The sequence below is a fragment of the Amblyomma americanum genome, chromosome 2, assembly GCF_052857255.1.
Source record: "Amblyomma americanum isolate KBUSLIRL-KWMA chromosome 2, ASM5285725v1, whole genome shotgun sequence".
In the NCBI taxonomy this organism is placed as follows: Eukaryota; Metazoa; Arthropoda; class Arachnida; order Ixodida; family Ixodidae; genus Amblyomma; species Amblyomma americanum.
The window spans coordinates 76,003,783-76,016,819 of NC_135498.1; the positions used below are offsets into that span (position 1 = coordinate 76,003,783).

Genomic DNA, 13,037 nt, shown 5'->3' on the forward strand with positions numbered 1-13,037 from the left:
TTGGCGATGACTTTAGTAGCGATAGGCGTAGATAATATTGTAACGGAAAACAGGGAGACAGGTCGCTAACCAGCAGAATACAGCAAGCAGCCAGCCAGCCAGCGCGAGACACTTCAACGTCTTCGAAGACACTTCAGCGCCACCTGAGAACACCAGGTTGCATTACTCCCCCTCCAAAAAAAAAAAAACAAAAGCGGGGTTGCAGTATGGGCAGTGGAAAGAGAAAAAAAAAACAGCACAAGCACACAAAAATGTACAAGGGAGGTGGGCGAAGGTGTCCCACGCGAAAACTAGCAGAACACTGAGCGTACTATCCATTACCGCGTGAAGTAGGGTTTCATGCGGACAACGTGCACAACCTCAGAGCGGGGTGGACGACGCTGAGGCTGCACAGTCCCGTCAGGAAGAACTTCGTAGGTCACTTCGGTGACGCGGCGCAAAACTCGGTACGGTCCAAAGTAACGGCACATCAGTTTTTCAGACAAGCCTGGGCGGCGTACCGGGGTCCACACCCAAACTTGGTCTCCCGGATGGTATTCGACGTGCCGATGACGGAGGTTGTAGCGGCGTGCATCCGTGCCCTGCTGCCGCTGAATGTGAAGACGGGCAAGTTGACGTGCTTCCTCGGCGCGCTGAGCGAACTGCTCGGCGTCTGGCGTGAGTGGGTGGTCATCAGTGCTGCATGGAAGCATTGCATCCAGCAGCGTCTGAACGTCACGTCCGTAGACCAGACGAAATGGTGTAAATCGGGTCGTCTCCTGGGTGGCCGTGTTGTAAGCGTATGTGACGTACGGGAGAATCTCGTCCCAGGTTTTGTGCTGCGATTCTATGTACATTGCGATCATGTCGGCGATCGTTCTGTTGAGTCTCTCTGTGAGCCCGTTCGTCTGTGGGTGATAGGCAGTAGTTTTGCGATGGTTCGTGTGACTGAGCTCGAACACGTCGCGCATGAGCTGTGCCGTAAACGCCGTACCTCGATCAGTGATTACGTGGGACGGTGCGCCATGACGCAGCACGATTTGTTGCATAAAAACTGGGCGATCTCAGATGACGTACCGCGCTGCACCGCTTTAGTTTCCGCATACCTTGTTAAATAGTCGGTCGCGACTATGATCCATTTATGACCGGCCGATGACACAGGGAATGGGCCCAGAAGATCGATGCCGACTTGATCAAAAGGCGTCCGAGGGGGTTCAATAGGTTGGAGCAAGCCCGCTGGCTTGAGAGGAGGCGCCTTACGACGTTGGCAATCGCGGCAGCCTCTGACGTAACGCTGGACGGCGTGAGAAAGTTTGGGCCAATAATACGCCTGGCGCACGCGTGCAAGTGTGCGGGCAAAGCCCAAGTGGCCGGAGGTCGGCTCATCGTGACAAGCAAGAAGGATATCGGCGCGGAGATCTGCCGGAACGACGAGGAGGTGCGCTCGGTCAACAGTGCTGGAGTTTTTCTTAAACAAAATGCCGTTCCGGAGACAGAAGGCCGGCAGGTTTCTAGAAAATTGTCGGGGTACGACAGAAGCTCGGCCCTCCAGATAATCAATGATAGGTCGCAGGTCTGGGTCAGCTAAATATGTAAAACCAAAATATGTAACGGAAAACAGGGAGACAGGTCGCTAACCAGCAGAATACAGCAAGCAGCCAGCCAGCCAGCGCGAGACACTTCAACGTCTTCGAAGACACTTCAGCGCCACCTGAGAACACCAGGTGGCAATATGTCTGTTTCTACGTCTCTCTCTCTCTGAAAAAAGAAAGAATAGAAAAACCGATGGACACGAGCCCCGATTGATCTGGCCTAATTCCTGGGCAAAGCTTTGTTAGATTTTACTAAGTGCATTTTTTTGTAGTAAAACTGCTATCGCAGCTGGCTTCGGCACGCGTTTTCGAGACCGGGCTCTCACCGGATGCATAGCATAAAAGTGTTATTTGAAGTTTTTTCTTTTGCAAAGAATTTCTCATTGCTTGTTCTCATTCCCGCAGGATAAAAAAGCCAAGCCCGTTCATGTCTGTATATCTGACTTTCCTGATGCCGGTGACCGTACTTTCGATCGTCCTGTTCTGGGCCTTTATCTATTACATCTACACCCGCGATGAGTACGTTTGCAGTGCTGGTGTCTTTCTTGAATGCTCAACGTTTCAGTTCAAAAAGAGCAAAAATGCTGCTGATTGAGAGTAGCTCAAGTAAGGTGCCTCTCTCTCGCAGCTTTTGAGAAGCCTTTCTAGATTGTCCAAAGGATTGAGTGCATTCGCTTACCGAGAGCAGTCCACATAGGGTGTCCCAAGTCGAATGCGCTCAGATCGATTCAGCGTTGGTGCTATAATAATTTAAGCCTTAAAAAATGATCATGCCGTCGTTTAATATGAGCTGAAGTCCTTATAATTAAACACTGCGGCTAATCTAGTCTACATGTGAACGCACAAATTATTCTTAAGATGTAATTCCCACAAGAACTGACACGAGGTGCTAGTACGTTGTGAAATTCATTATTTTCGCATTACAAGCCCTTTCTTGTCTGGAGATTTTCTTATTGTAAAGACACCTTGTGCCTATATTTTACGCTCTAGTGATCCAAAAGAGAATGCTAATGAAATCCAAAGCTTGTAGTACAAGCAAGTATGGGTGTCAGACTCGTACAACAGCGCTCAAGTGCAGCAAAACGGGGGGAAGTGGCCCCTTAATTGCAGCTGTCGCTTTTTGGCCTACACTCCTGAACACACTAATTGGACGTTTGAACAAAAATTAAAGCGCCCCGCGGTGGTCACGGCGTGATGCAGTCAGGAAGAAAAAACTGGTACACAAAAGGATACGGAATTAGTGGCGCCAAACAGGTGGAACAAGAAAGCTGGCACAGGAGGAGAAATTAATATCTTAACTTTTTGCAACATGAGTTTCTTAACGGCGATTTTTTGTGTGCTGCGCTCTTTGCGCTTTCTTTCTTTGTGTTCAGTAGCAGATCATTATTCTTGACCAGGAACTAGACACTCATGTGTGGTGTGAACACTTTATGTGCGGACATTATGATATGAGCATTCATTTGTCACAACTCCTTCACCTTATCTTAAAGGGGCGAACTTTGCATGTGCACGAAATAATTTGAAATTTCAGTGACCTGGTCGTTATCAAGGAGTGCCGCGTGGTCATTCAAAAGATCATGGAAGAGAAATTGGAGCAGGAAGGTAAAATTACGTAAGTCGCCCTGCTATGATTTTTAGCGTATCCGAAATGAAAGGAAATTGGCTTCCTAGCACTTCCAAATAGCAGTTCCCGCGACAGCTTGGAGCTGTATTGCTGCTATTAAAAAAATCAACAGCAGCCGTTCCATTTTTTTGTGCTAAATGAAGGTTATCGTTCTTGCCGAGCTATAATGCAACTGTCCTTTTTTATTCCTGTAACACTGCTGCTACATTCAACATAACAGTCACCGCACACAGATTTTGCCTAGGAGCACTAGATGTAAGGCACATCCTTTACACGGGAACACCGGTAATTGCGGGAGTGCTGAAGCTCATTTCTCCAACAGACAAATTCGTTTAGAAATGTCATGTGGTCCAAGTACCTAATTTTCAGCGTATAATTCTTACCTCGGAGTCTAGTCAGCGTATGAATGTTGAGATTGCACTACAGGAGCGGTGGCGCTTTAGATTTTTTTAAAGAGCCATGATATTAACTATGCATAAATTATTAGATGCGGTCATCGTGCAAGTTGTCGAGAATTCTGCAACTGTTCCCCGGGAGGCGTCTCTCAAAGCAGTTGTTGGTCGGGACGCGAATTCCGAAGTTATGCTATACACACTGCGTCAGTTACAAGCACTACGCAAACAATGTCAGGTCTTCGGTAAACAATTGTAAACTTGCCTGCCCAGCAGGCTCGTGTTACCATCGCGTATTTATTATTGAATCTGCTAATAGACATATTTTCTTTTTTTCATTTTTGCGCAGATCAAAGGAAGTTCTTGGCGTCCTGATGCTTGCCGCAATTGGCCTCTCTCTTGCAATAAATACAAACAAGTACATTGGGTAGGTGTCGATTCAGAGAGGCGTTGAGAGCTTTTTGCTCGGATGGACGTGTATGCAGTATCACCGCAGAACGCGCGAGCTTTAATTTAATGTCCAAGTTCTCCCTCTGGATATCGGGGTATCCTCTAGAGGGCATTGGGGTAGCCTCTAGAGGACACATACGACCTATTGAAAGACCCATAATCAGCGCATGACTTGGTCGCATGAAAAACGGCAGACAGTGCCATTCCATGCATGTTTACTGCGACCTATTCGAAACCGCATGTGCTACTAATTTGTGGCAACCTCGTCGGTGATCACAAAGACCATTTTTTGCAACAATTTTATGTTTTTCGATTCACGCTCATTTCTCGTTGTTACCATGTTTCACATGACAGCCGACGATTTGCATTGTTCCCTACATCTAGCAGCATTGGGATCATAGCTAATTTAATGGTAGCATTTCGATGGGGGCGAAATGCTGCAGGCCCGTGTGCTTTGTGATGCCAGTGCAGGCTAAAAAACCCAACGTGGTCTAAATGATCCGGAGTTGTGCACTACGGCATCCCTCGCAGTCTGAGTCGCTTTTTGACGTTAAACACTACCCAATACATCGACTAAAATATATGAATTGCTAAGCAAATTCTAAATGTACCACACATTCGTGTTTCCCGGTTCAAGAAAAGTCATATCATTGCTTACTGCGATGCATCATCCTCTGTTATCTGACCACCTGCGACCGTTTTCATGGAACAGATTTGGCGGTAAGATACACTCTAAACACGAGTACGCCTAATCGGAGTAAAATGAGTCTAAGCTGCCCTCTAGCGCACTCTCTTTTTATAATAGGGAGTGCGGCAGAGGCCAGATTAGACCGTTTTTACTCCTTCTATATTTAGAATGTAGAGTGGCGGCCTGTATACGAGCTTTGGTAGATATAGAGAGCCAATGGGGAACGCACCTCCAGAATAGTGAGACACTCTTGCGCTAGATTACCACGGATTTCTACGTTGACGCTTACTGCGACTATATTTGGTCTCGACGGTCGCTTCCAGGTATACATGGCCTCCACCTAGACCATGGTGTTAGGAGGGAAAGAAAGGCGCACGAACTGTCCCACTCAGGGTGGAACCCGAACCGGGCCGCAAGAAGGAGGATGAGCGGGTTAACGTAGCGCAGATATCGATCGCGTACAGTCTGGGGTTTGCACAATTGGTCCATTTCATTTGTGCTCTGCACTGCGGGGTCCCAAACCCCCGTAGGCTTCCCCACGGCAGACGGCCCTGCTGTTTCGCTGCTCCCTACCTGAGCGATCAATCGCCCTCAAGTGAAATAATGAGCTGTTGCAAAAAGCGACTACACCAAGCCACTGCCACGCTTTGAAGAGGAAGGCTACGCTACTTGTTGAATATAGTGCCAGTGTAGGCTAACGGTTGGTCCAGGGCGGGAGCAACTTCGTGCTCGCCAAAAGTGGCTCCCTATATTTAGACGAAGCCTGCCCTCTGCGCCGACGTCCTGCAGGAAAGTGTTCCTCTGTACGCTCGACCTCACTTCAACGTCACTTAGGGCAAGGAATCTTTGAGAACGTGAACTGAAGAGTTGCCTCTCATGCTCGGATGTTTTAATAATAATAATAATAATTGCTTTTTGGGGAAAGTAAATGCGCAGTATCGTCTCATATATCGTTGGACACCTGAACCGCGCCGCAAGGGAAGGGATAAAGGAGGGAGTGAAAGAAGAAAGGAGGAAAGAGGTGCCGTATTGGAGGGCTCCGGAATAAATTCGACCACCTGGGGGTCTTTAACGTGCACTGACATCGCACAGCACACGGACGCCTTAGCGTTTTTCCTCCGTAAAAACGCAGCCGCCGCGGTCGGGTTCGATCCCGGGAAATCCGGATAAGTAGCCGAGCGCCCTAACCACTGAGCCACCGCGGCGGGTAACTGCTCGGATGTTTTCGCTGCACGAGATTGTCCGATGTCAAGATGCATCAATTGTTCTTCACAAAACTCTGCTTGGTCTGTGAGTGAATGGGTTTTCTCGAACTTCTTGGCGCGCCCTTTGAAGTGCGGACGCGACCACCGTGTCATCGCTTTGCGCCCTAGTCGCTGTGGGCGTTCCACCGGAGCTGGGCAATCCGATACTGCGCGGTCACGTGGTCACCTGGCGGCTTGTGCTCCATCGCCTGCCCTGGGAACTCGTTGTGGTGAGACTCGGAGGCGTCGCCCTGGAGCTGCTCGCCAAGGTGCAGATTAACAGAACATTGCTTGATCAATGAGCCTTCTAGGTGGTTAGGTGCCCGGGCATGCGATTCGCAGAGCAGTAGCAGGAATAAAAACATAGCTGAAACCCAGCTTAGTTGACAGCCAAAAGAATAACAGAGGTAAGAAATCGACCCGTCAAACGACCCAGGCACTACTAATCGAACCGGTACCATTCCATTCGACAATTAATTGTGTAGAAGACTGGTGTGTTTCAAGAAGATATGAACTTGACAGCACCGAGGAACAGTATAGGGCACGCGTTTGATGCAGATCAAGTATTATAAAAGGGCAACAGCACTTTTCAAAAGAAAGTGTAAAAAATGTGGAGCTGTAATATTGGAACTTTGACGAAATCGCTTTATAACGTTTGACAGCGGCAGGCGTGAAACGCGCACTTTGGAGATCCGCCTCGCATGCGGGAGGTGCGAGGATCGTTCTCCAGTGCCGCCTTGTTTCCACCGTTGATGCAATGGGTACAAGCTTTCCCCTGTACTGGTGCCCGGCTTCCTAAGGGAGAAATGCTTGCACAATGAGTCTTCTTTAATATTTGTTACTAATGTAGCAAGCATTAACCAAAAACCGAGTCACTCGCTAAAGCAATATCGACTTCCGTAGCGTTCCAACGTGTCCGCGCTGCTGCTGGAGTCTGGGCTGGTGGACAACGACAGGCCCTACAGGCACCCTGTCTGGTGCCAGGTGACGCTGTTGGCCGCAACGGCACTCGTCTCCGAGGTAGACACCACGGACAAAGACCCACGCTTTTTCCGGGAACTGATTGTTCTGGTAAGAGGGTCATATAGCGTCGTAGTCTCGCTAACTAAAAACAAATACAACTTTCCTCTCAATTATTCATCACTTGTTTTCTTAACAACCAGGAACCATATTCTGTTGCTGCTTTTCGTTCTCAATCGCTTTGCCTCCTTGCCACTGGTTGAAACTGCAGTTACTAGTAGTTTTTTATCAACACGCCCTAGGCAGCAGCTATCAGTGGCATAGGGGAAAGGATTAAGTCGGCTAAACGATGGCCGCAAATGGGATCGCTAGTCATCCCCAATTAACCGTCAAGTTGATAACTTATCTTTGAATACGCGTAGAAGTGAGTAGTCTATAAAACCTAAATCGTCGCTATAGTGTCTAAAGGAAGCGTATAGACCGGGGCGTTTGTTGAACTGAAATTAAGTCCGCATGAGAAATAGGGTGAATATGTACATGAAGTTATTAATCTTTCTTTGCAGACCATGTGCAAGGCGCATAACATTCTATCAACCAGGTATAAATACTGCGTCTCACGCTGGTGTGAAAACCGCGCGTTAGGAAAAGAGCACTGCGTGCTATTTCGGCTTCGGACGAAACGGAGCAATGTATCCTTAGAAGCCTCGATCAGCACTTGTAAAACTGGCGTCAAAGGTTTTCGGAGCGCAAGAGTTGCGAAACGCGTAAATTTTCTGGCTCCCAGGGACATATGAATGTAAAGTAGGGAATGACCAAATCCACATACAATGACATTAAATCATTAACGCTATCTCGTCATATCCTTAAGTTGGGGCTTTAGTGTACTCTCCAATTTTTGTTTACAGGTCACAATGCTTCTACCATTGTTTTCGATTAACAATGTGGCTCTGCTTCTACCATTGTTTTCGATTAACAATGTGGCTCGAATGCTTACAAGAGGGCTTACAATGCTTACAAGGATCAGCTTTCAAGGCTTATTTTTACACATCTTTACGCTTGTTGCTTCCTTGATGGCGTGTAGCACTGAACATTTTTGCACAATATGCTTGTGCAGGCTGACCAATTCCAGGAACACCCTCTGTACTTCGCCCTGCCCGTAGTGTTGGAGTCACGCTGGGTGCTGCTCATGCCCTACACGCGCCTGCCGCTCATCTTCCTGCACGTGTACGCCAACATCAGCTCCTCGGAGCTGGTCAGCGGACTCGATTATTTATTTCTCCCCTATATTTCGGTTAAACGCTAAGGATCCTCCAATGTCCGCACGGACCCCCTTGAGTGCCGAGCAAGCCGTGAAATCAAACCTTACTATTCGAAAAAGTTCTGCTGAAATCCTTCCTTTCGAGCGGCGACGATAGAAATCTTGGACGAAGACGCCTCGTAACTTAATCGTGTACATTATCTTTCATTGCGAATGCATTGGTCTGAGGTTTGATAGACAAGTTTTTTTTTTCAGTGCTTATTACGCTATTAAGAACACGAAAGGGATCACAGCGTAGCCCTCTTCAGATTATCCCACTGGCTTGCGATAATTTCAAACGACTATCATGTCTTTTGTCGGTATTTTCGACCGATTCTAGAATACGACAGGCCTCAGGACACAACTTTTAAGTGATCTGGTATTTTTTTTTCATTTATTCCGCTTTTTAGAGCGCAACGCTTAAGCGTCCGTTCCTGCGTTGAGCGGTGTCGCCGTCGTCCCTCGGCGTAACTCAGCGAACGAGGACGTCAGAGGAGAATGAAAGAGAGCGAATGCAGAGCGCAGCAAGGGATGAAAGACAGTGACAGCGAAGACAGCGAGAAAATTAAAGCGGAAAAGGAGGGTGCGGCGGTAGCGTGAAAACAGGCTCCGCCGCGGCACCCCGCGACACCAAATTAGCGCCAAAGTAGCGCGCCACCGTTCGTGAGGCTCAGCGCCGGAGCACTGCTCGGCGCGCCGCCAAAGCTGAAACCCAGAGCAGCCTCCGATCTGCACTGCGTGTTCCGTATGCGCTCGCGAGCGGTTCAAGTACCGCAGCAGCTGCGCTCAAAATTTGCAGCACTGATAAGCGTAATCATCGGCCAATTGTATACTCTTACTTTCTTATTATTCAACCTTCTATTTATTTTTTTTCTGAAATTTACTATGGTTGAGCTTCGTGTGCAGTTGTGTTCCCGAAATAAATGATTCCGCTTTTCGCAGCCTAAATTTCTCAAGTAGAAAACGGCAGTATTAATTTGGTTTATTTTTAACGGTCTGGTATGCGTTTTCTGTTTTCTCCAATTTATTCCTACCCCTCTTTTCCTTTTTCAGGTTGCGGTACTCAAATGCAGTACTGGAATGTGTTACAAGGCGTGCTTTCCACAGCTGCGTCCTATTAGTCTGCAAAGTGCATGTGTTGTATTTAGTGTGAAGAATGAATATCGTTCTACATGTGTTATAATATTCAAGAGTGCTAGAATGCTAGAATTTTACTCATATAATAAAACATTTCAAGTTCTGCAGTGCACGTTGAATACGAAAGATTAGAAATACTGTTGCTGGTGTGAAACCAAGAACTCTGAGTAGAGCAATTTCTAATGCCATTAATGCTAATCTTGTAGTCTCCAGTGGTTCCGGAACGAGTGATCTGTTTAGTGATCAGATGCTTACCTTACTATGTTCTTCATGTTTTGCAGCTCTGGCTTGGTCTCCTGCTCAAGGTCATCTCCTGCGTGACGTCCGTGCTAGTGGCCAATATAGTGCTCGCCCCCTTGTGATCAATCTGTGGACTTAATGCACTCCTCAATTCTTAGCCCTGGGAAAAGCGATCGCATTTGTTGTGACAATCTAAACTCTGACTGCTATATATCAAGCCTCAGCTGCGTGACGAATCAGAAAAACTGGGTCTCTTTGACCTCCGCGCGATCATTGTGTGCTGCATGAGACTAATTTTCGTCATCGACCAAATCCTTATGCTTCCCGAATTAGGTTCATCCCATTGCCTATACGACGAGTCATGTGTGAGCTACGAGCTATGTCGAAGTGTTCCGCAATGTTATCCCGTTTATCTTTGGACCTTGTGGTTCAAGCATTTGTGTTTGTTTTTCAAGCATGGAAGCGCCTCGCCTCCCTCTCCAGCATCACCCCCACTTCGTGGACATACGCATAGACATGCAACATGTTATCCGCGGACGATATGCTGCTCGGTGACCATCTCTATGTGGAGTTAGCGGAGTATGTTTGTGTGACTGCGTGTAATGAGATGTGAACTTCTCATGCATAACGTTGATATAATGCATATCTTTTGGTTGTGCGAACTTTTCGCTTGTATAACAGTGACAGTATTTGATGTCAAAGAGCTCGCGTCCTTGGAGTTCTTACGAAGACAATATTTGCCTAATTTGTTCAGGTGTTAGTTCATTCACGTATTTTGCATCGTGACGTGAAGATAACAGCATTCAAAGGCAAGCAGCTGCCCCTATAAGTTGTGCAAGTTGTGCTGCGCCACTTCAGTGGTGTATTGAGCCTGAGTGTTTAAAGTCGTTGACCGTGCCGGTCACAGCAAAAATAAAGTGGTACAGGCAGCACACAAATTCGGTCTTCCTTTTTTTCAGCGTGAACTGGTAATGATAGCTCTGAAGAGTAATATTTATCCTGTTGCTTCCGCAGACAATTTTAAGTAACCTTGCGTCTGGTGCTTGAATACAATGCAGTGTAACTGCTTAGAGGTAACAATTAAGCGCCTAAGACCCTAAGACGTGAGTACACTGGCTGTTACGCAGCGTAGTGGAATGGATGCAGAGAAGGAAGGGAGCATGCGATTGCGCAGATACAAGCAGAGAATCACATGACCATTCTAGTCTACAAGAAAGCAGCGTTCGCATGCAGTCTTTGTATCTGGGGTCATTAAGCCAATTGAACCACCCGCATGCTTTTTCTTACAGATCTGAAGTTTGTGCTGAGGTAGTCTAAATGTAGCTCAGTCAAATGCAATTGATACTGACCAATTAAAGCTTGGCTGGCAGTTATAATTTTTTAGAGGAATCAATATCTGCTGCGTATTCTAATGTAGACTGCAAGGGAAAAATTGAAATTATTAACGAGACTTTTTTCTTTTGTTGCGTTTTCTGTAGTAAAGAGGCAAGACCCACATTGTTAGCAGCGTTGCTTGTTCGTTTCTTCACAATGGGTTCACTTTATGATGTCTAATCCCCATTTTTAACCTCTGAAGCATGGCTTAGCGGAAGGCTGTGGATAAGGCAAATATCGGCCTCCTGTTGTTCTTTAACGTGCCTCAAAATGTCAGCGTCGCTTTCGCATTTAGCCTCCCACCCCGCCCAGATCGATTCTGCGGCATTGCGCTCAGCAGCCTTACGCCAGAGCAAGCGTGCTACCGTGCGGGGTCGCCACCATAGTCATGGTCATGCATGCACTGCGAGTTGTGTAGAGAGACTGAGTAGTTACGTGCGGTGGAGACTTGTGTTCAAGTTAGTTCGCATATCGTCGTACACGCCACGGGTGACCGGGTGGCAGCGTCATCTTGTTTTGTGATTGATATTTGCAATATCATTTTAGAAAACAGCAGTATGCGCAAATCTTGTGTAAAACCCGCCAGGTCTCCCTCCGATGAGCTGGTGACTTCATTATGCTTTATACAAGGGCCAGAAACCTGTGTTTTCCGAAAACTGCGTTTTTTAATCTCATCGGCTGTTGTATTTTCAGTAATTTTTCCCTTATTTGATTTATTTGCTCATTTTCGCTTATTTTGCTAATTCCTTTCGATTCTTGAGGTTTAGCATTATCAAGTCCACAGTAATTCAGTCGATCCAGAAGCTTCGATTTCCGCGATTTCAGGATTTAATGCCCTAACGTTAGAAGCCTCCTCACAGAAAAAGAAAAATACCGGCGTTTTGTTTCGTCTCATTCTTCGCATCATTCGTCTTTTCGTCCTACTGTGTCCCAGATTTGCACCGTTCACTCCATGACGCTGTCACATAGTTCGTTGATTCATCGAAACAGCTATGACGTCATCAGGACACGTGGCATGCCACCTTCCCCTTTCCCATACCCTCTCTCTCCACCTGCATCGCCGCAAACAGAAGCCTCATCACAGAAAAAAAAAACAGCGTTATGATCTGTAATAAATTCGTTCATTCGAGTGCTACCGCATTTCTCACGTAAAATGTAATTAGGTGTCCCCCCTTTTTTATGAGATGAAAGTGATAAAGAGGTATGTAACGTCACCTCATTCTTATCTATTTTCTTGGGTATGTATAGTATGTTTGAAACCAAGAAAAAATAATAAAATTCGCTTCGTTAAAAATTCGGTGCCGTGAAGTTTGTTAGGGACTCCCAATTTAGTGCACATCCGGCGACCACTGATTGCAATCATTGCAAAAATTGAATCGCACAGGAAACATGTTTTTCCATAACTTACAGAGTACTTGCACAGCCCAGTGGTCACAGCTTAAGAATATTTCCGTCGAGGGCGGTCCCCAATTTACGTCTGTCAAGGCCACCGATAGTGCTCTACAAGAAATCATTGGGGGCAGAAATGCGCACTGAAAACTGTCCCAGCCTTGGTCACAGATTTTGCAGCGCGAAGCTTGGCCATGCTGCAAAGTTAAAGCAGCGGCGAAAAACGAGGACGGTTGAAGGTCCACAAAAACAACCGGACAGCTGTTGTGGACTGTGGTTCGCCTCTGATGACATGGACATCTACGGCGCTAGTGCTGCAGTTTTTGTGTTTCCTCGTCGTCCCCGTTAATCACGCTGCTTTAAATTCTCATGATCAGGAAAAGAGTTGCGCACACTCATATTATAATGAATTTCTTTAAAATATGAGTCAAAAATGACCTTCATGAACTTCATAAACTTAATGAACTTCATTAAAATACGAGGCAAAAATCGAACGCTTCTGTTTTCAGCGCCAATAGCGCGCTTTGCACGCGCTCATGAATGTTATATTAACCTGTTGACATGGCTGTATGTAAAACACTTCTCAAAACGCAATCATACTCTGAAGGCGCGTCAAGTCAGTAAAGAAGTTGGGCGGGAAACGAGGGACCAAGCCTTCCGACGCTATTACC

At 46.7% G+C, this 13,037-nt stretch overlaps 1 protein-coding gene across 1 annotated transcript in view; it reads left to right on the plus strand.

Moving 5' to 3' along the window:
* The window catches only part of LOC144119806 (uncharacterized), a 31,707-nt gene extending 21,490 nt beyond the window's left edge, over positions 1-10,217 (plus strand). Inside the window, exons 9-15 of the mRNA XM_077652342.1 lie at positions 1,977-2,090; positions 3,103-3,183; positions 3,937-4,014; positions 6,061-6,238; positions 6,873-7,040; positions 8,044-8,181; positions 9,645-10,217. Of these exons, the coding sequence (XP_077508468.1) occupies positions 1,977-2,090; positions 3,103-3,183; positions 3,937-4,014; positions 6,061-6,238; positions 6,873-7,040; positions 8,044-8,181; positions 9,645-9,725 (838 nt within the window). The 3' untranslated portion in view covers positions 9,726-10,217. The remainder of the gene's footprint in view (positions 1-1,976; positions 2,091-3,102; positions 3,184-3,936; positions 4,015-6,060; positions 6,239-6,872; positions 7,041-8,043; positions 8,182-9,644) is intronic.
* The last annotated feature ends 2,820 nt before the right edge of the window (positions 10,218-13,037 follow it).